The 27,865-nt window shown below is 46.4% G+C and overlaps 1 protein-coding gene across 5 annotated transcripts in view; it reads left to right on the forward strand.

Annotated features, from left to right (window-relative positions):
* EML6 (EMAP like 6) overlaps positions 1-27,865 on the forward strand; it is a 271,691-nt gene that overhangs the window by 233,211 nt on the left and 10,615 nt on the right. The window contains exons 29-34 of one of the 5 annotated variants that reach the window (XM_041754174.1): positions 17,441-17,519; positions 19,625-19,754; positions 21,376-21,474; positions 22,464-22,637; positions 26,326-26,534; positions 27,339-27,496. In XM_041754174.1, coding sequence (XP_041610108.1) covers positions 17,441-17,519; positions 19,625-19,754; positions 21,376-21,474; positions 22,464-22,637; positions 26,326-26,534; positions 27,339-27,496 — 849 coding nt within the window. Of the gene's footprint in view, positions 1-16,326; positions 16,362-17,440; positions 17,520-19,624; positions 19,755-21,375; positions 22,638-26,325; positions 26,535-27,338; positions 27,497-27,865 lie in introns of those variants that run through there. The other 4 variants (XR_005987687.1, XM_041754169.1, XM_041754170.1 and 1 more) reach the window with 4 other exon arrangements.

Genomic DNA, 27,865 nt, shown 5'->3' on the forward strand with positions numbered 1-27,865 from the left:
TAAACTATCCCACATAAATGATTGAAAACGCAGTCACCCCTCCCCAAAGAGTTTCCAGTTACTGTGTCCAGCCTCACATTCAGGATCTTCGGGAGCTATGAAGTTTTCTCAGTCGGGTCCAGATAAAGATCTTCATAGGCCTGTGACTAACAATAATGTTGACCACCACTACATGCCAAATAGTGTGAAGGGAGGACAGAAGGAGGATAGTCTTTTAAACTGCCTCTTAGAAGGGGAGAGCGTGAGATACAGTATATAGAGGTGTATACTATACTAGTATACTAGTCCATATCCGTTTACTAGTCCATATCCGTTTCATCCTCTGCTGGCTGAGACAGTCACAGACGCCTGCCCTTGCCATGGACATGTTATGCACGACTCAGTAGTAATACAGATGTTAGAAGATGTTAATAGGCAGAGGATGTAAAGATTGTGTTTGTCATAACAAAAGATACACGCACCAAGTGAACACAGAGTAGGGGTAACACAATATCCTCTCTGAGGACCAGCTTCCCCTAGTCTTTCAAATTCCTGCTGGAATATAAATGATGCACCTGTGGGTTAGGGATTCTGTGAGGCACCAGAAAGGACTGGTCATTCTTATAGGAGAACTGAATCCTCACCCTACCCCACCCCCATCCCACCCCACACTCCTCCTGGACTCGTCCAGAAACCCTGGCTCTGTGCTTGGCCACTCCCCCAGATGACCATGACCAGCGCACACAGTAAGACAGGGAGGAAAGGTCAACTTTGAGAGACATCTCCCAGAAGACCCAAGCTTTAGATCCGTCTAATTCCATTTTTATCATTTACCCTCTGACCTAAGGGCTGGCATTTTATGGCAACTTAGCAGGAAAAGGGCTTTTGACATCTCAGATTGGTAATGACTTGGAGTCTCAAAGTGAGTTGTATCAGTGAAGCACATTACTTTTTTTTTTTTTTAAATCAATCAAATCATCTTTCATTCTTTCTGCTCTCCTTTTTTCAGGATAAACTAAGCACCGGTTAATTGAATACTGTTGGTATATATTCCTTTTCAAAGGCATAGTTCTTATTTGTCTCTTCTTAGGTGCAGCTGATTCTGATGGTGTTTTTGTTGTCACTTTTTAATGTTTGAGCTGTCACTGTGATCTTTAGCAGACCTTTCTTTGGGTTGGTATATGTGGCTTTTTCACAATACCATCAAGTACTTCCAAAATTGTCCAAAAACAAACAAACGAACAAAATTGTCCTTATGTTTTGACAAGAGGTCAATCCCATATTCGGCATTGGTTTTCCTGTCCCAGCAGGGAATCTAGTTTCTGTGAGGGCACTTTAGTTCCTCATAACTACTGGAGGTGGCTTAAATTGTTATAGACCTAAAATAGAAAGAAAAAAAAGGGACGCCTGGGTGGCTCAGTGGTTGAGTGTCTGCCTTCAGCTCAGGGCATAATCCCAGAGTCCCGGGATTGAGTCCAGCATCGGGCTCCCTGCAGGAAGCCTATTTCTCCCTCTGCCTACTTCTCTGCCTCTCTCTCGGTATCTCTCATGAATAAATAAATTTTTAAAATCTTAAAAAAGAAAACTTTTTTTAAAGTCATGAGGTATACTGATATTTTAACTCTTTTTTTGCCTTGTTTTAATAGGACCTTTGCCGTGCTTCGGTGCACCATATTATATATACTGCATTTCTAAAGATTATATTGGGTGGTGTCATCTAAAAGATGAGAAAGCTTTCTTTTCCTTTTCTGGTTTTGATTCTTGGCTCTAGCTCTCTAAAGTTGGCTTCAAAGACTATAAAAATATAGGGCGCCTATTATATAGAATTTCTTAGAATTAGGGGACGATGAGAGAGAAAACCTAAGTGTTTCAGGTTTGACTTAAGCTCTCTGTCAGTTCTGACTCCAGCAGGAAAGCAAGAGCCCTCTGAAAAGGAAGTAATTTGGAGAGAGTTAAATGAAAGGCCTAGTAACAAAGGTGTGGGCAGGATATAGAGAAACGACAGGGATGGGGTAGCCCCTCCACCACCTTGGGTCTGAAGAGGGTGATGCTGTTGCCAGACCTGGGGAGCATTAGCTGTAGGAGCAGACTACCTGACAGGAGCTGAGACCTGGGGGAGAAAGTTGAAGGTAACCGATCTGAATCCCAGCAAGAAGCTCTCCGGGGAGTAAATTCCCCAGGTGTATTCTCCTCTGACCCTCTCACCTTCCCCTGATTTTCCCCTCAAGCTGAGGCAGTCAGAAGCTAAAGGACAAAAGTGCCTGTTGATGGGAGCCTCAAAGGTCAGCCATGGAGGGCTCAGAGCAGGAGGAGAGAAGGGTAGAGAGTAGAATGGAGGGGTGGAAAATACCCTGCTCATGCTCCTTTCATTTTTTTTTTTTCTTGATGGGAACTAGTATTATTATCACAGAAGAGAGCCTCTGGTCATTTTAATGTTGAATAGTAATTCCTATCATTTATAAATGCCTTTGAGTATATATATACAATCAATTAAAGATCCCAGTAAATATTACCAAATCAGTAGCAAGAATCATTACAGACATTTAAAACTCTACCCAGCTTTAAATGAGTCAGTTTTGATGAGCCATAGTTTTACACTGCTGTCAAGGGGTGTCAGAAGAATTGACCTATAGAAAGCATTAGTACACCGAGAATGGTTGCTTTCTAAAATTGGTATTTTCTATTCACGTTACATTTTTACATTCTCACATATCTTTAAAAATAACGTGTAAACATCTTTGGCCCATCTCCAGAGGTTTTTATCTTCACATTAAGAAAAAGAACAAATTAGAAACTTTGAGCTGTACAAATGTCTAGTGCCAATACCCAGGGCTTTTTTTGTATGGATTAAATTATCGTGCAATCCCAATTTTGGATTCTGAGGTAAGTGCATGATCACGACACAGGTGGATCACAAAGACATCTTTTTCATAACTTATCGACAGGATCCATAGTATCTCCAGATGTGTCATGTGGTCTATTATTAAAATCCGCAGGAGCTGACCAGCCATTGGTCTTTCAAGTTTCACGCGGTTGGGCCGTGGTTCATTGTTTGTTTTGAAATGTCTCCTGTATGACACACTTGTTCCCATCTCCTCCTCCCCAAACTGCTTAGATTAACCATCTGCATAGGAAATAGGAATAATGGAGATTTTTATTTGATATATTTAGTTGGGACGTGCGTTCAGACAAAAACCTAACTCTGTGATGAGAAATACAAAATAAATACCGACTGAACTACTTTTATGGAAATGGGCATATAAATATTCAGTAACTTCTGTTCCTCTAAGCGAGGGCTTGCGTTCTCAGGGCACCTGGGTCAGCAGGCTGTATTTGCTCAAGGTCCTTTATTAACAGGCACTGAGGCCTGCAGCTTTTGGCTGTCTGTCCAGGGATGAGGAAAAGAATGTGGGAATTGACCCTTTCTGTTTCTATCTTTATAATATATTTTCCACCTTTCACTTGATGAAGGAGGGGTTCAAACCCTTCCTCCTGCCTTCTCACTTCAGGAGCTGTGTCACATAGGGCCACCAGTCAGAATCGCACACTCAGCGTGAACATGTTTCCCCGTCCTCAGCCGGGCCCTGGGCTTGTGGCCACTTGTCCTGCCTTCTCAGACTGGGAAGGTTGTGTCTCCCTTGAGAAAAATGTCTGAGGTGGAAAAGTACATTTTTGACACCTAAATTGTATTGTCTTGGCACCAAGTTAATGTGGTTTACTTATGAACTATAGACAACTGTAGAAATGATGACATTTATAGGTTTCGTCATCTCTCGATTAGATGTACTTGGTCTAGCTGTTCAGCTGTCTGACCTGGCTCTGTAACATGTACCCAATCGTGTTGTAAAAAGAAGTTTCAAGAAGCAGTGTTTTTTATACACTTGTATCTAGCAAGCCTTATGTCTTCATTTAATACCATTTGTTTTCCAGAGAGGGAAATCTGTAATATAATTAGAAAATCACTTTTAAATTTGAATATCATCTTTAGTGCTTTTGTCCTAAATGATACAGAATTACAGGGTCGAGTGGCTGTCAGGAGAAACATTTAGTACACGTGTGTATCTTTTTTTTCATTTCCCTATCATCCAATAGTAGGTAAATATTAATATATCTCCTTTTTTTCTGTTTTCTTCCCAGTTTTATTGAGAAATGATTGACCTCACTCTATAAATTTAAGGCTTACAGATGGTATGATTTACATATATTATGAAATATATTGCCACAATAGCTTCATTGAGCCTCCCTCCATCCTCTCACAGAAATACAGTAAAAAAGAAAGAAGGAACAAAAACATTGTCCTTGTGATGAGGACTCTTAGGATTTACTGTCTGTCCTATATATCACACAGCAGCGTTAACTATGGCCCTCACGCTCTACATTACATCCCTAGCACTTAGTTACCTTATAACTGGAAGTTTGTACCTTTGACCACTTTCTTCCAGTTCTTCCTCCCTGTTCCCTTCTGCCTCTGGTAACCATAAATTTAGCTTGTTTGTTTCAGATGCCACACGTAAATGACAGCATATGGCAAATGGCGTGATTTCCTCAGTTTTTAACGGCTGACTAATATTCTACTGTCTCCACATCATTATCTTCATCCCTTAGGTTGTTTCCATGTCTTGGCTATTGTAGATACTGGTGCTGTGCACATGGAGGTGCAGATGTCTTTTTGAGTTAGTTTTTTTCTTTCCTTTGGATACATTTCTAAGATGTGGGATTATTGGATCATATGATAGTTGTATTTTTAATTGTTTGAGGAACCTCCATACTATCTTCCACAGTGGCTGTAGCAGTTTGCCTTCCTACCAACAGTGCACAAGGGTTCCCTTTCTCCACATCCACTCTGGTATCTGTCTTGTTGTCTTGAGGACGGCCGAACAGATGTGAGATGATGTCTCATTGCGGTTTTAATTTGCATTTGCCTTATGCTAGTGATATTCAGTATCTTTCCATGTACCTGTTGGCCTTTCCTATATCTTTTTTGGAGAAGACCTCTCTTGAGGTCTTTAGCCCATTTTTTAAGGTTTTTGTTTTTTTCTTTTGCTACTGGATTGTATGAGGTATATATATATATCATCATATATATATATATGATGTTGACCCCTTTTCAGATACATGATTTGCAAAAAAATTTCCCATTATGTAGATTGTCTTTTCACTTTTTTGATGGGTTCTTTTGCTGCACAAAAACTTTTTGTTTGATGTAGTCCCACTTGTTTATTTTTCAGTTTGTTGCTTGTGCTTTAGGTGTCATATATGTCATGGAGCTTTGTTGCTATGTTTTCTTCTAGGAGTTTCCAGGTTTCATGTCTCACTTTCACGTCTTTAACCCACTGAGTTAATTTTTGAGAGTGGTTTAAGATAGTGGTCCAGTTTCATTCTTTTGCATGTGAATATCCAGTGAACCCAGAACCGTTTATTGAAGAGACTGTCTTTTCTCCATTGAGTATTCTTGGCTCCTTTGTCAAATATTAGGTTGACCATGTATGCTTGGGTTTATTTCTGGGCTCACGAATCTGTCCCATTGGTCTGTATGTTTTTATGCTGGTACCATACCGTTTTAATGACTGTAGCTTTATAGTACAGTTTGAAATCAGGAAGTATGATATTTCCTGCTTTGTTCTTCTTTCTCAGGATTTCTTTGGTTATAGGAGTCTTTTGTGGTTCCAAATAAATTATAGGAATGCTTTTTCCTACTTCTGTGAAAAATGCCATTGGAAATCTAAAATGGGGATTGCAGTGAACCTATAGATGGATTTTGGTAGTAGTGGCATTTTAACAGCATTAATTCTTCCAATCCACGAACGTGGGATATTTCTTTCTTCTTTAATTTTTTTCATCAAGATCTTACAGTTTTCAGCATACAGATTTTCACCTCTAGCTAAATTAAGTCCTAAGTATTTTATTATTTTTTTTATTTTTTTTTTATTATTTATTTATGATAGTCATACAGGGAGAGAGAGAGGCAGAGACACAGGCAGAGGGAGAAGCAGGCTCCATGCACTCGGAGCCCGACATGGGATTTGATCCCGGGTCTCCAGGATCACGCCCTGGGCCAAAGGCAGGCGCCAAACCGCTGCGCCACCCAGGGATCCCGTATTTTATTATTTTTTTAAAGATTAAAAAAAATCTTTATTTATTCATGAGAGACACAGAGAGAGAAAGAGAGGCAGAGACACAGGCAGAAGGAGATGCAGGCTCCATGCAGAGAGCCTGATGTGGGACTTGATCCCGGGTCTCCAGGATCACGCCCTGGGCCGAAGGCAGGCGCTAAACTGCTGAGCCACCCAGGGATCCCCTATTTTATTATTTTTGATGCTGTTATAAATGAGATAAATTTCGCTGTTTTTTCAGAAAAGTTGTTAGCATCTAGACATGATACTGATTTTTTTGTATGTTAATTTTGTATCTTGCAACTTTAGTCAATTCATTGTTTAACCCTAACAGTTTTTTGGTGGAGTCTTTAGTATTTTCTATATATAAAATCATGTAATCTACAAATAGAGAAACAGTTTTACTTCTTCCTTTCCAATTCTGATAGCTTTTATTTCTTTTTCTTGCTTGTTTCTCACTAGGACATTCTGTACTATGTTGAATAGGAGGGGTGAGAATTGTTACCCTTGGCTTGTTCCTGGCTTCAAAGGAAAAGCTTTTAATCTTTCACAACTGAGCATGATGTTAGCCGTGAGCTTGTTTTATATGACCTGTATCACACTGAGATATGTTCCTTCTCTGCCTAATTTGTTAAGAGTTTTTTCTCATGAGTCAATGTTGAATTTTGTCAAATGCTTTTTCTGCATCTATTAAAATGATCATGATTCTTTTCTTTAACTCTATTTTGAGGTATCACATTGACAATTTGCTCATTTTGAACCATCCTTGCATCCCCAGAATAAATCCCACTTGGTCATGGTGAATGATCTTTTCAACGTGCTACTAAATGAAGTTTACTGGTATTTTATTGAGAATTTTGGCATCTATATTCATCAGGGATATTGGCCTCTTATTTTCTAGTAGTGTCCTTTTCTGATTTGGCATTGGGATAATACTGACCTTGTAAAATGCGTTTGGGAATGTTCCTTCCTTTTTGATTTTTATTGGAAGAGTTGGAGAAAAATTGGTGTTAAGTCTTCTTTCAATGTTGGGTACTTTTCCCTAATAAATCTACTTCATGTTGGGCTTTTCTTCATTGGGATAATTTACATATTTTAAAGTAGAAGTATTCCTGTTAAAATTTTTAATTTGAAATCATTCTCCATTTGTGGCCATTTTTTATAGCAAAGCTGTTAGTTAATAAAGTTTTTTTTTTTTTTTAATCAACTGTGTTATCACTACCATTGCCTCAACATTTGAAACCTTTGGTGTCTCTAAATTCCCCTTGTCTTTTGATTCTGGAGTCTTTAACTTTTACAAAGAGTTGGCTCAGTGAAAGTCAAAGCAACACTTAGCTCCCTTGGGGCTTTCTTTTACATCTAAAACCTCAATAGATGTCCAGTGTTTATCTGGAAAGTGGCTGGCTGCATTCTGGCAAGGGCCTGAGGGAGTCCTTGGCATTAATCCCACTCTGACAGCCATCTGCTTGGTCATCACAATAGGACAGTGATGTCAGTGATGGAAAGATGACAATACAAGAGTTAGAGATGTAAAGTTTCTTTAATTTTGGAGCATTGGAAAACCATAGGAATGGTTACATAAGGCAGGAACTAACAGCATCTCCCTCGCCAGTGTTATAACAAGGCTTCACAAGTCCCCAGAGGACCCCAATGAAACAGCATACTTATGAGAACTTTTTCCAAGTAAAAGAGGCTCCCCTTACTGTTCTCTTCAGGGTTTTATTTCATATGTTTTAATATTCCATCTCCTCCCCAAACACATACCTGAGTGTTCAGGATAGTCTGACTACATGCCTGCAAGCTCAAGAGGCATAACCACTTTAAAACAATTCTCACACACTACACCATGTTTGCATGAGATCAGGGGAACTGACTTCAGCTTTGCCAGTCTTGCCTCAGCATGCCCTGGTTTCAGGTTGTGTGAGGTTATCTCCAGCACAGTGAGATAGGGTCCTTGGTCATCCTTCTGCTTACCTGTTGTGCCTGCCAAGATCTTCCTTGTTTGTTCTTGTTCTTTGTGGCCAAGTCTGAGATTGGCTTTGCGGAGGATGACCTTTTTGGGCTTTGCTCTATTATTCTACTCCTGTTGGTGGGAGGCCTTAAGAATTGAGCAATCACAGGCCTCTGCTGTTTGCTAGGTTTAGAGATTCTCATGAAGCGCCTCTCCCGCAGCTAGGATGTCAACTCTGTGAAAGCAAAATTTCTGATACAGTGCCTCTTCTCCGAATTCGCTAACAGTGCCAGGACTCGGTAAATGATTGTTGATTGTGAATAAAGTCCTTAACAATTTAACAAGATTTAGGTTAATTTCTAGTTACTAATACCCACTAGGTATCAGAGTCTGAGATCCTGTTGGCATCTTGTCTTTATATCCATAATCCAGTTTGGAAATTTCTTCCTCTAAGCATTTGGCACCCCTGGCCATTTTTCCAGCTCTCAGGTTAGTCTCCCCCTGACTTCCGCCTTCAGGCAATTCCAAACAATAGCCCTTACTCTTAGTCTCTGTGGCATTGAGAGTAACTATCTCCTTTTTCTGGCAAGGAGTGTGTGACACAGATGATCAGGGATTATCCAGGGACCAGGCACCCCCTCCCTCATTCATATGTGCTGTGAGCTAGCTTCCGGGTGGATGGGTGAATGGTGCCTCCAGTAGTCCCCACACACAGGGATTTGTCCCTAGGCACCAGTGGCCTGCTGGTGGCCCCCTGGATCCACATTTGAGTGACCCCAGCTGTCAATATCGCAGTGTCTCTCCATAACCCCCACTTGTGGACCTACAGGTAAATCAGGACCCTGAAGGGTCATCATCTCCCCATCTCACTAGTGCTCAACTATGAAGGGGGCAGTTTGGGCACCCCCAAACATGCATGAGGGGGGTGCTTGTCCTCAATGGAATCCCTCCCCCAGTCCTCCATGGTGCATGAAATTATGTCACCCTCCATCCATCTCAGCTACCCAGTATGAGGAGATGCCGGGGTGGCATTGCCGGAATTATTCTTAGCAGGGGATTATAAAGAAGGAGTCTGTGAATACTCCTACATTAATATTTTAGTCCCTCTGTTACATTTTTAACTATCAATCTCTACCATATGTTCCTTGGGAAACCAAGAAGCTTTTACCAATCCACAATTAGAAACAGATTCTGAGCCTTTTATAAATGTTGGTTTCCTCATCTCTGAACAGTTGGGTCCCAGCACCAAATGACCGCAAGACTGCACTCTAGCACTAGGGTTTTGCAGACCTTTTCCTAAATTGTGCTTATGGCTGAATGGGGAAGGCCCTAAAATTTATCCTCTCCTATTTTATCACATATCTTCTGAATCAGTTTATACAGATTTATGAACTTAAGCAAAAAGAAAATCCTGTAAGGAAAACTATACACCATGTGTTTATAAAGAAACAATAAGGGAATTTTGGTTTTGTTTCAGCCCCAAATTAAGAGCCTCCTTTAATCCTTGGATCCTGAATATATTGGTCCATGGTGTCAAGATACTTAAAGTTCCACTGAATTGTCAATTTTGTGTGAGTCTCTTAGTTCCTCAAGGGTCAGCACCGGACTGTCCTGGTTACTGCCGTGTGCCTAACACGGTGCCATGCTCATAGTACCTAGTAAGTAAATATTTGTCGAATGAGTAGATGAATGGATGAACTTACTTAGCCTGCTTCTCTTAATATTTAAATCTATTAATCTGTCCTCAAAATGGCCTACAAATCCCTTCGTCGTCAGCAGCCACATCCATCCATGTAGAATCTGGCCACGAGACTGCTCTGGGTTCAATAATTTTATCTTCATACTATCTGTCTGTTAGGAATTAAATGACTGTTCGGTCTGAAGCCATTTAAATAGGCAAAAAAGACCTGAAAAGAAAAGTCTGCGTTATTGTAGCCATCACATCTATTTTACATACAAAGCTTCTTTGTCAGCAGATTTAAAGTGAAACAACATGTTCACAAGTGGTGAAGTATAAAAATATTGCAAAGGTTAACTAGATTGGCCTGAATTGGAAGAAACCGCCATCTCTAGGTAATCCCTAATTTTTCTTCTAACCTTTCCTGCTATGTTTAGGGAGAGAAACCTCTCCCAAGGTTGTTTTGTTTTGTTTTGTTTTGTTTTTATGCTGTATTTAGGGGCTCCTGCGTGGCTCAGTCGGTTAAATGTCTGCCTTCCACTCAGGTCATGATCCCAGAGTCCTGGGATCAAACCCCACATTGGGCTCCCTGCTCAATGGGAGTCTGCTTCTCCCTCTCCCCCACCCCTCTCCCCCTTGTGCACGCTCTCTCTCTCTCTCTCTAATAAATAAAATCTAAAAAATAAAAGTAATAAAAATAAATAAATGCTGTATTTAATCAGTCACTGCCCATTTCAGGTTTGCCTGAGGCATGATGAACTTGACAAATCAGGACTGTGCTCCCCTCCACGGGGAAATAAATGAATAAACAGCCTGGCACTTCCCCTTTCCTCGCTCCACTGGCCTCACAGAGGCCCTTTGTCATCACTGATCAGTAGCTGCTTTGTGAGCTCAGATGGTAAGAGCTGCTAAGAACGCACCATCTTGCTAACAGGTGCTTCTGAATTCACCCTCAAATTTCCCAGGTCTGAGCTGTCAGACCCGCTACACCCTATCCCAAAGTTTGGTCTGATAAGTGGGAAGGAGCCTCGAATTCTATGTTTCCATCCCATTCGTGCTGATGGACTGACCTTAGAGCCTAAGAATCGGCTCTTCAGGGACCTGCCGTTGCGTGGCTATCGCGTGGAAGCGAGGCTCAGACCTGCCTCCAGGGCCGCGATTGCACGTGTGCGGGGCAAGCAGGGCAAGCAGCGTCCCTGCTCTTCCAGGACGTTTCTCTCTAGGCTGAGTTGTTCTTTATTCTGTCCCTTAGTTTTGTCTAGTTCTGCTCTCCCAGCTGGTCTGAATAAGGTAGCAGGTTTCCTGTTCTTTAACAAGGTGGGAGGAAGTGAAGTATCCATTAAACTCCCCAGATGCTCCCCAAATGCTGCCATTAGCCATTCCAAAGGCCTATTGCTTGCCTATGTAGCTCTGTGGAAAGCAGAATAGTTGGGGTTTTTTTAAGGGAATGTAATGCTACCTTTATAAATGATTTCCCTTATTCAATTAATTCTCTTGATTTTATGTATTGTTTGAAGCAAAAGAATGACTTCTATGTAACTGACAATTTTAGGAATGAAACCTACCATAGTTTGTTTGTTTTTTATCATCAAAAAAATGTGTGCCAGGGCTTGTAAATGCAGAGGTGGAGTGATTTTTTTTTTTGAAAGATTAATACACCCAGGAAATCATAGTCTTACAGTATAATCAGTCAACTCAAGCCCCCTGGCTCATGGAGACCGCACACCACACATAAGTGAGCAATTTTCTGATGAGAGGAAGCATCTCTTTCAGGACAGTGACAGGGTTGGGTGCAGTTGTTTTTGTCGAGCCTCTGAACATCTCTCAGATTTCCATTTGGAGGGAATGGGTGCTATCAGGGTCTTTTCTACTGTTGTGTGGTCATGTTGTGGTAACTGGGGGGAGATGTTTGCAGAAACAATTGTTGGGGTGTGTGATTTGTACCCCTTGAAACAGCGTCTCTGGCTATAAGGTGTGGGGAATCTGGGTGTTTTGTGTTTGTTAAGCATATTGGCTCACTCTTTAGCCACCCCCACCCTACTCCTTTGAAGTTCCCGTCATGCTCTGCCATCTTCTCTCCCTTCCTGTTCTTGTCAGTTGTCAACTTCCTGTCTCTGAGGAGTTCCCCTAATGATCAACTGACTGACTGACCCTGGCTCCTGCCAGCCATGGGTTACATCATCACCATTGTCCATCAGTGACTTAAACTTCTCTCCTCTAGATTTCTCATTCCCAGTAATCCTGATCTTAATCCTCATGAAAGCATCTTCGCCTTGATGCCTCCATTTTTTCTAGATTCATCAGTTTCTCCTGGCCTCATTATCTTTTTGTCTGCCTGAATGCCACTTGTCCAGTCCTGTTGGCTCTTCACCCCTGTATTTCTCCTACAGCACATATCTCCATTCTTCTGACTAGAAAATTGCACTAGTGTAGATTGCCCTCACCAGCGTCCATGCTGCCAGCTGCACTGAAGCCCTCTCCAGTGCTCCTTCATGTTCATTCTTGTCTTTGGTTGTCCCCCTCTGCTAGTCACTCGATAGTCAAAGACAATTCTGTCCCTTCCTCATCCTCCTGCCCAAACCCTACCACCTCCACTCTAGGTACATGGCTTTTCTACCCTACGTCACTGAGAAAACAGAAGCTATTGGGCATGAACCACATCTTGGCATTTCTTTATCTCTTCTCTGTCTTGCTTCCCATTCTTCACCCATGTTAACCGTTCACTCCTTTTCTTCTTAGAGGAATGAAATCCCTCTCACCGAGACCAGTACCAAGTCTCTCCTTCACTCTCTAGCCCATTCCATCAGTCGATTAGGTGATTTTCTAATAATCACATTTAAAAAGTTAAAAGAGATGATGAAATTAATTTTAATAGTGTATTTTATTTAACCCAATATATTAAAAATATTATTTCCACATATAATTTATTGTGAAAATTGTTGAGTCATTTTATATTCCTTTTTAAAAATTATTTTTACTAGGTCTTCAAAATCTAGTGTTTATTTTACAGTTACAACACACTTTAATTTGGACTGGCTGCATGTGGCCAGTGGATACCACATTGGATAGTGAAGTTATATCCATTTTTCTCTCACTTACTTTTTAGAAACCATCTTTCCTGGCCCTCTGACTACCTCTTCACTCATTTCTTCTCAGTGTCCCTGGTCTGCCCCCTCTTCTAGCCATTGACATGCTGTTGGTCCTCAAGCTTCTACTCTCTTCTTGATCAGTCTTGTATATTCCACCCATTGGCTGATGGTTATCTGAGTCACACCTCTTAATTGAGCTTCCAGCCCTCTGACGTCCAAAGTTTACCATGCCACAATGCAGCTCATCATCTTTTGTCATGACTCTTCTCCTCCTGTCTTAGTCATTGGTACCACCATCCACCCAGGTGCCCAGGCAGAAAACTGGTATTCCACTTGGATTGCTCTCCCTCCTTCAACCCATAGAGCTAATCAGTTACAAAGTTCTTGAAGTCTCCTTTACCAGTATCCCTTTAAAGATTCATTTTTTTCCTTTTTTGCAACCTTTGCTTTAGTCAAGATCTCCATCATTCTTCCCTTAGATTATTGGAGTGGCCTCTTCAGTAGTCTGCTCACCTTACTCATAGTTCCCTCCTTTCCATATTCACCAAAAATGGCCAACTCAGGGACTGTATCCCCATTTTTGTTTTTTTAAAAAAAGCGGGGAAAGGAGGGGGCTGCATTATAGGATTCAGTCCAAAGCATTTTGAAGATGGTGGACTTCCCTCAGGGCATCCCATAATTCTCCTGTCTGACTCTCTCCCTTCCTCTCCATTTCACCACTGAGCAGTTTCCACAGGTGGTTCTGGAAGACCTATAAATACATTTAACAAAATCCAGCTCCTTCTATATTGATAATGCAGATCTCCCTTGGCTTTGTAGAATTTTCTGCAACCTGGATTTATCCAAGAGCAATGGTCCTTAACCTCTCACTCTCAAATCACATACGTCTTTGAAAACTTGCTTAAAACCTGCCTCATGTCCCCAGAAAAAATGCCCAAGTACAAACACAATTTAGCATGGGTTGTTAGGACTCATCGGAGGACAATGCTCAAACAGTGTTCAGATCATCTGCTGGCTCCCACCAAAAAGGATCAAAGGTAGCTTGGTTTCCCAAGACATTTTGAAAAATTCTTGGAGCATTTTATGGCACATTTTGGGATCTTAAGAAAGCTATGGTTCCTCCAAGGACCCTTTAACGTTGTCTGACTAACAACACTGAAAACAATTCCAAACTTGCATTTCTTGACTAAATGTAGCTGATTTTCTCCACACCCACACCCCTCTTTATAGAAGCTGTTTGCAACAACTTTGTTTCTTACCGGCTTTCTGAGCCTCAGTCCCCAGTTGGCTGTCATGTTGCGCTCATCTGAGGGTGTGACTGGTTTTCCTCACAGCCTCCGTCTTCTGTCCTCTCAGACGCTTCCCTAAGAACCTTGGCTCTGAGCCCTCTCCTGTGTATCTCAGGTCATCATGTGCTCCGCTCCCCCAGCACCCTGGGGAGGGGGCAAAGAGGGGTGAGCACCGGGCCCGGCCACCTCTGGGGGCCCCCGTGGGGTGAGAGGCCGTGTCAGTAAGACCCCACACATCTTCAAGGGAGTCTAAACTTTCTCTTCAGCAGCCCAGCTGCCGGATGACAGGATTGCAGCACCAGTTGACCTTCTCATGGTCCTTCCCTGCCCAAGAATGTGCCATTTCCACAGAGGACACAGGGCGGTCCCGTAGGGACTCTCCCCACTGACGTGGGTGGCTGTTGCAGCCTGCACCCCCAGCACTGGACGAGAACACTACCGCCTCCTTACTTAAGCCTGTCATATGCTCGAGGCCACAGGCCTCCCCTCAGCTTCTTGCCTCTACTCCCTCTTCCTTGGCAAAGCCGCTCTTCTGCTCTCTCAGAGCTCAGGCCCATTCGTCATCCTTGCTCCTGCTCATCCAATTTGTTTGCTCCTTTGCCAGGCTCCCTCCTTAAGTTTCTTGCCCAGTGGAAACTCTCTTCTTTGTTTACCTGAGTGGCCTCAGAGTTCCACTTGCCCCCAGAGGCCCCTTTGTATGTCTGCTCCACCCCTCCGGGATCCCCACCTCCTCACCTCCCAGGCTCTCCTCCACCTTCCCGAGTCTCCCCGCTAATCCCTGCTGTGCTCACTCCGGTCCTGGCTCTCCCTGGCTCTCCAGTCCTGAGTGCCCGCGGGGACAGCCAGCTATAAAGAGTTTATTGGACTGAAAAGTGAGTGAATGTTCTCATGCACCCTACTCTTTCCCACCTCAGCAAAGCTTTTCAGAGTCACATTTCCAATGGCATCTGAATCTGGAAGGATTTAGATCTGCTGAAAAATGCCAAACCTCCAGCATTTGGCTGTGTTTGAGATTTTTGGCAGTTCCTCCCACGTCTGATGTTATGAACGCTGTTTATAGATGCCTGGAAAGAAGCCTTTAATGCTTGTATTGTGTTTTAACTTGCTTTCCTTTGGAGGCAGGGAATTGTCAAGTAAGTATTCACAGCACTCTGGAAAAGCCCAGGTGTTCGATGAGCATCCAGTACTAAGCGTTCATGCAGAATCCACAGCCGCGAAGGGTCTATACTTACAATCCGCTGAATTTGCCACCATGCAGGTTTCTTCCTTTCGCCCCTCTCATCTTCAGTTTTGAAGCAATACAGCTATAAACATATGCTTGTGAAATAAGAAAGAAACATTCTGAGATTGCTTTACTTTTTCAGTTTTTAACTGAAAATCAAGGTGAAAAAAAAGCATCGGATTGCCTCAATGTGTATATATATACAATCTCGTGTATATATAAGTACGCAGTGTCTGTGCTTGTATGCATACTCTGTATACACTGTATAATATGGAACATATTATACAACCTGTGTGTACCCTGAAAACGAGCCCTGTGTTTAATCTCCAATTCCGCCTCTGAACCACGCTGTAGCCCCAGCGGCCTCCTGCTCCCATCTCAGACCTCGGCTTGCTTTTGTCACACACTTGAACATTCTAAGGTGAAAGAAGAAACCCACGGATTTCATTTGAAAGTCCCACTAAAACAGAAGAAAGAGCAGATGTCCTGGGAAGTGCTAATTAATGTGAAGGAAGTGTCTAATTGCGAGAACTGGCATGCCCCCAGCCTCCCGGTTTTGCTCAATTTGGCAGCAATGACATCAGCCGGGGGTGTCGTTTTTGCAGAGATGTGCTCACTCCCTATTCTTCAGTGCAGATAATAATACCATTTGATCCAATTATCACTTATGATTACATAACATGTTTTGATTGAAGAGTTTCTCAGAAAATAAAGGTAACTTGTTTTTCCCCAGCACAAAAATGCAGGCCGTTCCAGCAGGCAAGCTGCCCTACCAAGAAACACTGGGAATTATTAGGCTAAATTATGAGTCGAACTGGATTCGGAAACAAAGCGTCCATTGTGCATAACTCCCAGCGACATCCAGGAGGATGTTATTGTTTCTCTGACAACAAGTTTTTCCCCAGCACACTCTCAAATAAGCAGAGTCCCCAGGCGCATTCGCAAAGTCACGGAGAGTGTGCGGGAAGCATTGACAAGGCTTCCTTTTTTCTCCCCATTCTGTAGGCGCTTTAGTGCAGAGTTTGCCCAGAGACGCCAGGGTATGAGCTTTCTGAATTTGTAGACTGGTGCACTCTTTCATTTCTGTTTTAGTTCTTTGCTGGCATGCTCGGGAAGCATGGTTTGTGCCACACAGGAATGTCTGTTCACTTGGATAATGCTTGTGCATGAATGAGGTGGTTGCCAATGCGGCTCTAAACTGTACTAAGTTTCTCACTTGGCTTTGTTTGCTGCTTACAAGGGGATCAAGGTAATCCTTTCTCTTTGCATAGCCCAAGAGCAATAACTAATGGATTTGGAACAGGCAGCGGGAGCCAATGCAGGTCTCCCGTGCCCACCCCCCATTTCCTAAACCCCAAGAAGTCGGATTTTAAGGGAACCCCACGTTACAAAATGTTGGCCAGCTCGTGTAAGAGTGGGGAGCTCACCTGTCATAAAATCCCTTAGCTAAATCCGGAGGCTCAGATCCAGAACTGAGAAGGGAAAGGCGAACCTTGGCATGCTGGTAGCCATAGATCGTAATCCTGAGGTGCAGCGCAGAGTGGGGGGATTCCATCTGCTATCTCCCCCCTCCCGCCTTCCCTTCTGTGTGTGGACAGTGACCCAGGCACTGGGCCACGGGGGCCCGTTCCCAAGCCTGACTTGTAAGTCCCACTTCACACTGGGCCATGATCTCCAGCCACCTGATTCTGAACAACACAGGCATGTCCCTGCCTGGGAAATGGCCAGTGGGTTTAGGAAGTGCAGCCTCTTCCTTCTCCTTCTCAGGCTCCCCCTTAGTTCACAAATCAGCTCCCCCCCCCCACATTCTTCCTGGCCCCCGGAGGTGGAGAGCCTGATCCCTGACTGGATGCTTTAGGTGTGGGGAAGCCCACGCCAGCGCCCCTAAACCGAGGCCCTGTCATGCAGGACCCTTGATGTCAGAATCTACCTTTTCTTGGGGAGCTGGTGGGGAGGGAGCCGAACAGAACAAATCCGAGTTGGAGGGTCTGCTGAGTAGGGGAGGAGAGCGAGGCACCTGGCACTGCCCTTAGCTGAGCACCCTGGACGAGTAACCTTGCTGCCTTTCCTTCAACGTTCTGGTGTTTTGTTTTGTCGTTTTGCTCGCTCTCCGTTCCAGACCGCCCGTTAGCAGAGCAGCTCCCCAGCCTGAGAAACTCCAGAAGAACAACATCACCAAAAAAAAGAAACTGGTTGAGGTGAGGAGGTTAAACTATTTTGCTTTTAATCTGGTATCCGTGTTCTAAGACCTGCCTGGTGGACATCGCCATCCGCGCGTCCCGTAGATACCCGTGAGGAGGGTAGTTCTGCTGTTTCCATTTTACAGAGGAGGACACCAGCTCAGAGAAGTTAAGTGGCTGATGAGGTCCCATGCCCAAGATCTCCCAACGCCCAGCAAGTGGAGACAGATTTGAACTGGAGGATTGCCACTCTGTGGACCTGCTCTTTGCTAAGCGGGGCCTCGGAGCTGCTGTTCCTGCCCTCAGAGCCCCCCACCCCCGCCCCCTTACCCACGTCTGGCGGTCCTCAGATCTCTGTAACTCTTCATACTTCACCACAGCTCTAAGACCCAGGAGAGTCCCACACTGCCCTGGGAGATTCAAGTGCCTGGTTTCAAAACCTTACCCAGGAGCCACCTCCCAGCCTCAGCACCTGTGATTCACCACAGACCTCCAGCCCCCAGACACAGTACCTAATGTTCTCTGACGCTGCTGTGGGCCTTCAGGCCCTTGTGTTTTAGAAGGCGCCTCCTCTTCCCTCCCCACACCCTGGTCTTTCCAAGCTCTTCTCTGGCATCTTCCCCGTGCAATCTTCCCCGATTCTCCTTATCCTAAACCCTCCTACGCTCCCTCATGCACACCCCTCATCCACAGCTCTTGTCACACACGGTGCCACCATTATTTCTCACTACCTGTCTCTCCTACCACCCTGTGAACTCAGAAGAATCCATCTTAAAAAAAAAAAATTTTTTTTATTGGAAAAGGAGGACTAATTGGGGAGATTTATGATGGAACAGAGCACAGGTCGAAGATGCAGCTGAGCTTTAGGAAAAGACAGGATCCAGAAGCTGAAAAGCCATCATAAACCAAGATGGTGCTTCTCTCTGCCCTCAGGACCCTGTAGGTCTGGTGCATTCTTCTCTCTTTCTGCAGACTTCTTGAACTATTTTGGTAGATGATGGGTATGACCTCGCACCTGAGTTCCTGTCCTCTCACGTGGTTAGATAGTCAAGCCTACTAGTGTCTTCAATTCTAAATTCCTGGAAGAAACCATCTGACTGGCTCCATTTGACTCAGTTGTCCACCAGGACGAGGGGTCACACATTACACATGCAGCTTCTGGGAGACACGTGGGGGTGGGGAAAGGAGGAGATGAGTTTTCCAGGCAAGAGAGATTCTATTTTTTTATTTTTTTTAATTTTTTTTTTGCAAGAGAGATTTTAAAGAGCAAACTTCTAAAGATAGGGAAGCTCACGACATGTGGGCTAAATAGACAGTTGAGCTTGACCGAGGGGTACAGGGCACGTGTGAGTAGGAGTAACTGTGCCAGCTTAGGAGTTTGGGCTTTATCCCATAGGTGGTGAAAGTCAGTGAATGTTCTGGAGTGAGGAGAGGTGGTGATATTTTAGGACAATCAATCTAATGTTTGCACCCGATGAGCTCCGGAGAGAGAAACCAGGGAACCTGGAATCAGGAACCTAGAGGAGAGGACCCCCAGCTTCCTAACTTGTGTCGCACCAGCCAGCACAGTGCCTGGCGCAGACGAGCTGCCGACGGCCCGTGGTGTCCAGTCGCCTTCATAACGGGCCTGATCTTAATCGGCCGCTGCTCTTTGTCACGGAGGACAAGACGGGAAGACGGGAAAGGCTGGACGCCCGGGACAGTATTGAAAAAAACCCAAAAAGGCAAATGATGTAGCCACTCTGTAGGGCAGGCACCTGCAACAGGACGAGCGTGGCGTTTGCCTGTCTTGGGCTCTGCCCGTCCCGCTGGCGTTGGTGGAGGCCCAGCAGAGCTCGGGGCGCGGGCGGCTCCCTCAGGCCGCTCACAGAGCCTCTCGGTGACCGCACAGGGCGCCCGGTCAGTCCACCTGGACTCCCCTGCAGAGCCCGGGAGCGGATCGGGCCTCTAGAAAACTGTGCAGTTGTGTGTGAGCTGGTCCCCCTAGCTGCTCGGGGAAACTGAGGAAAGGGCTGCACTTTAGCCTCACGGGTCAGGAAGCGAGAGGCCTCCAGCGGGGGGGGCGGGGGGGTGTTGGCGGCCCCTGCCCGCCCTGAGGCCGCTCTCGTCTGCGTGCCATGCAGGAGCTGGCTCTCGAGCACGTGTTTGGCTACAGGGGCTTCGACTGTCGCAACAACCTGCACTACCTGAACGACGGCGCCGACATCATCTTCCACACGGCGGCGGCCGGCGTGCTTCAGAACCTCTCCACGGGTAACCCAGCCCCGGGCCCCCTCCGTCCCCGCGCTCGCCTGGGCCGAGGAAGGGCCGAGGCCAGAGGACACCCTGGGGCAGGGGGCGGGCAGACTCCTGTGGCCCGCGACCAACACCAGCGCGGCGGAACCTCGCTCGTTCATGTTTAATGGGGACCAATTTTTTAGCAGCTCAGAATTTCAAGTCTGGCTTCTTTTCACTAGTTAGCCCTAAGAATGAGAACTCTTTTTTTTTCCTTTTTTTAAAGATTTTATTTATTCATTCATGAGACAGAGAGAGAGAGAGAGAGAGAGAGAGAGAGACAGGCAGCAGGAGAAGGAGGCTCCCAGCAAGGGCCCGATGCGGGACTCGATCCCAGATCCCAGGATCACACTCCGAGCCGAAGGCAGACGCTCAACCCCCGAGCCACCCGGGCGGCCCAAGAATGAGAACTCTTAAACCATAAGCAAAAACACCCCCAAATGTCCCTAAACTGTAGGATGATTCAAAGGCAACAAAGAGTTTAAAGAGAAACACTGCAAGCCAACAGAAGCATCCAGAAATTCATTTGACACCCGTATCTTTGCCGCTGGACTTACATGTGTGCGCCTCTCGCCTCACTTGCTTCATATCTTAAAACAGACCCCCCCCTTTCTTTTTTCACATCTGTATGCTCCTTCCCATTTCTGCACACTAGTTTATGCATTCCTTTTTAAAAGATTTTTATTTTTTTAATTTATTAATGAGAGATACACACAGAGAGAGAGGGGCAGAGACACAGGCAGAGGGAGAAGCAGGCTCCATGCAGGGAGCCCGATGTGGGACTCGATCCCAGGGCTCCAGGATCAAGCCCTGGTCTGAAAGGGGCACCAAACCGCCGAGCCACCCGGGCTGCCCTATGCATTCATTTTTAGACAGTGAAGTCACTGCGCACATAATGATTTGTCAAAACATTATTGTTTTGGGGAGGAGGAGGGCCTTGACATTTTTTATATGTGTTCTCTTTTCTTAGTAGCCACTTATCATTTTCGTAGCACCGTGCTATTTCTTCGTCCATCAGTGCCATCACTCACCTCTCAGTTCTTGGGCGTCCGGTTGGGTTTACAGTGGCCTCCTAGGAAGCCAGCAGACCCATGTGCCACAGTAGACGATGATGTATTTCTGGTCCTTTCTCCTACCTCCTGTGATATACATTGAGTTAGGGCATGAGGGGGTGAAGACCTCACCTGTGTCATCCAGGCACCCAAGTGGCACTTTGAAAAATAATGAGGATTTTGAAGAGAGTCCCTAAGTATTTTCCTATTTCACAGCTTTCCCTTCCAGACGAGTAACTGGTGTTGTTTTGCTCATTTAGGGTAGTAACTCTGTTACCGTTTTTGCCCCGGGGAGCCTTGCCCTTGGACTGTGCTCTGGACCCACACGGGCAGTGGGAGGGAGGGGTAGAAGGGGAGCTCTTCTGCTCGGCCTGGAACAGAATATGTAAATGTAAAAACCGATCTCCTAAGAGATCTAATGATCCTAAAATTGAGACCTCGTGGCCTTCATGGCTCATGTTTACAGGGCATTTGCACACCCTGCATAATGTTTCGAGGCTGCCCCAAGAGGCAACCTCGAGGCTCACTGTCCCATGTCTGCCCCTTAGGGAGCCAGAGCTTCTACCTGGAGCACACGGACGACATCCTCTGCCTCACGGTGAACCAGCACCCCAAGTACAGAAATGTGGTGGCCACCAGCCAGATAGGTAGGAGGGTCCTGCAGCGAGCTCTCCCCAGCTGAGCAGGCGCCCTGACGGGCAATTATCCGGAAAGGGAGTGGGCGGGTTGAGCCTTGAATATATCTGTGTCACCTGAGTTGCAATACCCGGTGACTGGTGATTGGGAGGCGTCGTAAAGTCAGACCAGAGCCCGATAACCCAGATAAACGGATGCCCCATCCCTGTGGACTTGTGAGGATAATTCTCCAGACACCCGGCGTCAGATTAAGGAACCTCTCATCTGTGGCCTGGGATGGTGCTCGGCAAGGGTGGCTTGCCGTGTGTGTGCCTGGCTCTTCTGCACCCCAGGAAACTGCCAGTGACAAACGTGAACTGGCTCACATTTGTGAGAAGTCGTGTTGTGTTGTTGGGTTTTCGTTGTCGTTGTTGTTGTTTTTCGAACTTCGTCACTTCGAAGGCGGTTCCTACAACATATCCTTCTGCTTGTTTTCATTGAACCCATGTCCATTTTTAACTTTCATTTGGAGCTTCCTGATGCTGGTGTTAAGTGCTTCACTCGTAGAAACGTGACTTATTTTAGCTGTTGTCTTCCCTTGACGCTTCCTCATTGCCATTGTCCACCCACCGCAGTTGATATTACGGAGACCCAAGGTAAGGCGGCTCCATCCGTGAGTAGTTGGAGTCTGCACAGCAAAATCATGCCGCTGCGTCATGTTTGCTGATTGTATCTGGCTAACCCGCAGATACAATCACGGATCTCACCAGTTTCCTCGGTATAGACCCCTCCACGAGTGTGTGGGCCGCACGCAAATGCCCCCGGGCCTCTGGCTCCGAGAGCCCGGCAGATGTGTCTCGTTGTCCCTCGCCCTGGCCAGGTCAGGCTGTAGGCCCCTTGGGCCCAGTAACAGTAAGGCCCCCTGCTCACTGGTCTTAGAAAGGCTGCGGGGTGACCCCGGGCGTTGCGTGGGCCCCAGCGCGCTGCGGCCTCAGCTGTGTGTCCTGCCTCACGCATTCAGGAACCACACCTTCGATCCACGTCTGGGACGCCATGACCAAGCACACCCTCTCCATGCTGCGGTGCTTCCACTCGAAAGGGGTCAATTACATCAACTTCAGTGCGACCGGGAAGCTCCTGGTGTCGGTGGGAGTGGACCCCGAGCACACCATCACCGTCTGGCGTTGGCAGGAAGGTAGGGGAGCCAGGCGGTGTGTCCCTCGGGGAGGCTTGCCTGTGGCCGGCGTGGGGCTCAAGCCTCCCGGGGCCCCACCCCGAAGCCCCCCCTGGGCACTGCTGCTGCTGGTCCACAGAACCTGGGGTGTCTGGATCCCAGAGAAACTACTTATCAGCCCCCAGACTCCACGGCCCGGGGAGTCCCAGGCTGGCTTAGGGAAGGGTCTGTGGGCACTTGAGGAAAGTGCCCGAATGCCGCAGCCTTCCTCCTCAGACAGAAGACCTGGGTCTCCTGCATTTTGGTCCTAACTCCCTGCCTACCCAAATTTCCTTGCCCTTGGCGTTCCTTCTGTGACCTCTAGCTCCTGCTGTGGCCTTGCCACCCTTGTCACCTTATTATGGGAGCTGGGACAGGATTTTACCATTGTGGTCTCAGAAACACTTTTTTTTTTTTCATTTTAACTTTTTTGACTTTTTTATAATCGAGGTTTACGTTTAATGTAACAGGATTTCTTTCTTGCCTCACCCAACACACACACACACACACACACACACACACACACACATACACACACGGCTGCTACTAAATTTATGATCATGTTAGAATCAGAGATGTGCAATCTTTCGAGTGTATTCCCAGGTTGGCAGAACAGATCCAATTAGTTAGGACGTTAATGAGGTCTGTCTCCAGCCCGGCAGCCCGTATCTGGGGCACGCTGAGCCAGGCACACACAGAGGTGGCGCTTCTCCAAATCAGGGCTTCTACAGAGCTGGGAGCCAAGTTCCAATCCCTCCTGAGAAAAAGAGGTTGGGAACCTGCAGACTTTGATGATGAGACTTGTTCATCCTATTCAGTCCATTTCTCATTTTCTTGCTCATCAGAGCACTGTGTCCAAATGGCCCCATAATCTATTTTGGAGATGCAGCTTCATTTCCTGCCGTGTTGAGTTGGTCTTAAATAGATTCAGCCCCGGATGAGACATTGAGGGTCTTAAATGATAGACTCAAAGCCTCATAGCTTTGGAAAGACTGGAAAGTCCTCCTGACTGGTCCGGATCCACCCCAAGGAATAACAGTTCCTGCAAGTGCAGTCATGACAGGCTGACTCCCATAGTCGGTCGCATCCTTGCAGGAGGGTGACCCAGGTCACATTCCAAGGCAGCCCACCCACTACTAGAAATCTCTTGTAAAGCCCTATCTTGTGAGGGCCTCACCTGCTTCCATACGCCTTTCCTCCATGGCGCTGACTCTGCTGTCTGCACCAAGTCTGCCTCGTTCCTTGGAAGAGAGTCACCCTGCCGGGCCCCCACGCACAGGCTGGCCTTTCGGGTCAGGCCTGCTCTCCTGATGTCTGCCACCTGCCCCTCTGGGCAGCACCTGCTCCAGCCCTGCCCCAGCACAGACTCCGGCTCACTGGGGTGCCTTTCGACCTCCAGAGGGGGGTGCCTTTCGACCTCCAGAGGGAGGACTGGTAGAGCCAGGACTCTCTCTCTTTTTTTTTTTTTTTTAATTTATTTTTATTGGAGTTCAGTTAGCCAACATAGAGCATAACACCCAGTGCTCATCCCATCAATTGCCAGGACTCTTAAGCTTTTAAACATGACCGAGAAAAGCCTTGTTTGGGAACTTTCTCCCTTTGTCTTTGCTGGAACCAGCACTTGGGTGTCTGCAGAAGGGTTCTGAGCCATTAATAATGTCTACTGTCGTGTCACCAACCACCAGCTCTTCGGAGCCGATTGTGTGTGGTTTTCTCTTCACTTCAAGTCCCGCTGGCAAATGATAGTTTTGAGGGAGGCCTGTCTACGTTTTTGTTACCATTAGAGAGCATGTTATTTATTCTTCATTTGTCCAAGGACTGTTTTTGTGGCACTCCAGGTGTGTGTGTGTGTGTGTGTAGTTAAGAAACAAAGGTGAGTACAAAATGAGCTTATTATATAAAATGCATGGTGTCAGGTCCTGGATACTTGAATGAAACTTGTTCTGAGCAACATAGAAACCAATGCAAGGAGGGACACAGTAATCCCCACAGTTAGAAGTGTCTGTGGATTAAGACCAGGAAGAAACCAACAGTAGCTTAAAAGAAAGTGTGGGATAAAGCAGCATTTCCCCCATGACTACAGAGAATGATCCTGTCTCTTTAGTGGCCACTTGTATTGCTTCCCCTGTAATCCAGCTGTTCAAATGCCATTTTTGCTGGAGAAGAGAGAGTTGTTCATGTTTTGCCTAAGAGGTGTAGTTTTTTTTGTTTGTTTGTTTGTTTTTTTACTGATTGCTCACGTTAGCTCTTTGTCTCCTGTAAGTATTGCCAAGGTTTGCTCCCCTTGTGGTGTTTGTCTTTTAACTTTGTTTATAGTATCCTTGGGAACTGGGAGTTTTCAAACCTCTGAGCCCTAGGTAGGGAGGTGTTTGCTTTTGAGACTGACTGCCCTGAACTGTAAGGGGCGGGTCTCTATCCCCTTAGGGAAGGGCTCTGGGATGGGATCTGAGGGCCCGGGTCCAGCTGGGTGAGAATCCACCACTGCCACCCCGCTGGAAAGCCGTTTACAAGCAAAAATAATAATAATAAATAGTGAAATAGATAAAGAAGACTAAGAGTACACTTACTGCGATGAGCACTGAGAAATGTATAGAAGCGCGGAATCCATATAGTGCACACCTGACTCTAATATACCGCCGGATGTTAGCCATCCTGGAATTGTTTAAAGATGTAAGTGAGGAGGAGGGGAAGAAAAAAAAGGCCCCATGAGTAAATAGGGAGAGGAGATAATTAAGAGGAAATTGGAGCTAAAACATTAAGAATAAGCTCAAAGAAAATGGGAAGATATTTAAAATAAAAATTAAAAACTTAAAAGGCTGAAAATCATGAGGTAAAAACAGATGAGTGTAAAACGGAGGCTGAAAGGTGAGCCTGCAGGTCTAGAACCGATGGGGAGAGTGGCCATGGCACCAGCGGACGGTCCCCAGTCACTGTGCCAAGCTCAGCTCATGGGGTTTCACCTGTTCCAGACCTTTTAATCCTCACACCACCTTATAAAATGTGAACTCTCATTATCCCCAAATTACAGATGAGCCAACTGAGGCAACTTTCCCAAGGTTGCTCTACCTTGGTGGAGCTGGGATTGGCTGAGGATGAAAACTAAGGCTCTGCAGATGAGTCAAACACATAAATAAATGGGGTTGAGGAACAAACTGGTAATTAAATACAAAAGGTAGAATTTTTAAGCCCAAAAACCATAAAAGAAAAAGGAATGTGAAGGACTTTATTTTGAAGGACTTAAAAGCAGAGAATCTTGTAAAGACATTAAGAACCGCCTCAAGGAAGGAGCATCTCCAGTTACATTCCAGGGGAGGGTTCAGCTATTCCTTGGTGAGGTCAGAGACCAGAGGTGAGAAATGAAGGGTGCCCTTTGCCCTTTTTTCATACCTGGAAGCTTCCGTCTCCAGGGCCATCCCTTCCTGCTGTGTTCATGGGTGCCTGGATGTGTCTTGTGGGGGTGGAGTGGGGTGGGGGTTATTTTAGCAGCACTGCTACTCTGGAAATCTCCCAGACGCTCTCCTCTCTGCCTTGGGAGCCGCATCTGAGGCAGGAGGGGTGCTGTTGAGGAAGGAGGAACACCTGCAGTGTGCCCTGGGCCTGGCTGGGATGAGAGCCATCCCCAGCTGCAGTGAGGGAGGACCCACCTCAGCAGACTCTCTCACCCACACAGGCGCCAAGGTTGCCAGCCGAGGGGGTCACCTGGAGCGCATATTTGTGGTTGAATTTCGCCCGGACTCAGACACACAGTTTGTGTCCGTCGGTGTCAAGCATATGAAGTTCTGGACCCTGGCGGGCAGCGCCCTGCTTTATAAGAAAGGGGTCATCGGGTCCATGGAGGCTGCCAAGATGCAGACGATGCTCTCCGTGGCCTTCGGTGCTGTGAGTTCCAGCAAAGCTTCCTGAGAGGGGCCCTGACCCCTGGGCATGGGCATGGGGAGGGGGGCACATACAGCCACAGAGCTGCAAACAAGAAAGCGGTTTCCACATTTTCTCCTTTATTGGCTGACTTGCAACCATTTATTCCCTTTCCTTAGCATAGATGGGTGAGTTGACTGCATTTTCCCCAATTTTTCCTCTCAAAATACTCATGAGGAAAGGTAGGAGCCCCACTCAGGGCAGGAGCTTCATTGTTCTAGAGGCAGACTGACTTGCAAGCCTGTCAGGCTTGGGTTAGGTGCAGAGGGTGTGGGCCCAGTTCCCACCCTGGCCAGCCTCCCGGCTCCTCCTTTCTTGTGCCATAGATGCCCCAGCTGACACCCTTAGCCGGCACAGGCTCATCTGGGGACATTCTGAAACCCAGCCGACTCTGGGTCCTGCTGGTGTGGATTCGTGTGCACCTTGTTCGAGAGCCCAGGAATGTTTGGGCTCTTACCTCTTACTGCAGCCAGCTGGGGCTGGATCCCAGGATGGAGGTTCATTTATGTGTAGAGGTGCTCACCGTGGGGAAGTCCAATGCTCCCAGACCAACTCAGCGCATTTCAGAGCCAGGAAATTTTCTTATCATATGCACCTCGTGGTTTCCTGCCAAGTCTTTTGCCTTTCCTTGGCGCAGAAGGTCAACTGGAGTGTGCACTTCTGCTTCTCCGGCTCTAGTTCCCTAACCGGGGAGCAGGCGGCTGGGAGGGGACCCCTGTGAGAGCTGCTGTGAGGGTCCTGGTGTGGACGGTGTCCCTTTGTTTCCAGAACAACCTCACTTTCACGGGTGCCATCAATGGAGACGTCTACGTGTGGAAGGACCACTTCCTCATCAGGCTGGTGGCCAAGGCTCACACAGGCCCCGTCTTCACGATGTACACGACCCTTCGGGACGGACTCATAGTGACCGGTGGCAAAGAGCGGCCGTAAGCTGAGACTCCTCCAGGGACAGCTGGTCTTTCCTTACTGGCTTGGGAGACAGTGACAGAAGCATTGCCCCCCTGGGAGAAGATGCAGAGTTTCATTCTCCCGTCTTGTCTGCATCAGGGACCTCAATCTACTGTCCCGCCCAGAGGACCCCAGGCCAAACCCTTCAGAAGGACGAGTCACAGGGGGAGAGAGGTGGTTTCGTGGTAGTTGAAAATCCAGAGAGGTGTTCTTGGACAGCCCCGTGCTCCCTCCGGAGCCTTTTGGGGGACGGGAGGATGGAGAGGACAAGAGGGAAGCTCCTGTGGGGACAGAGATTAAAAATGAAGCAGGAAAATAGAGAAGCATTGCTCTTCGTGTTTGATCTG

Source organism: Vulpes lagopus, chromosome 5, assembly GCF_018345385.1.
Source record: "Vulpes lagopus strain Blue_001 chromosome 5, ASM1834538v1, whole genome shotgun sequence".
In the NCBI taxonomy this organism is placed as follows: Eukaryota; Metazoa; Chordata; class Mammalia; order Carnivora; family Canidae; genus Vulpes; species Vulpes lagopus.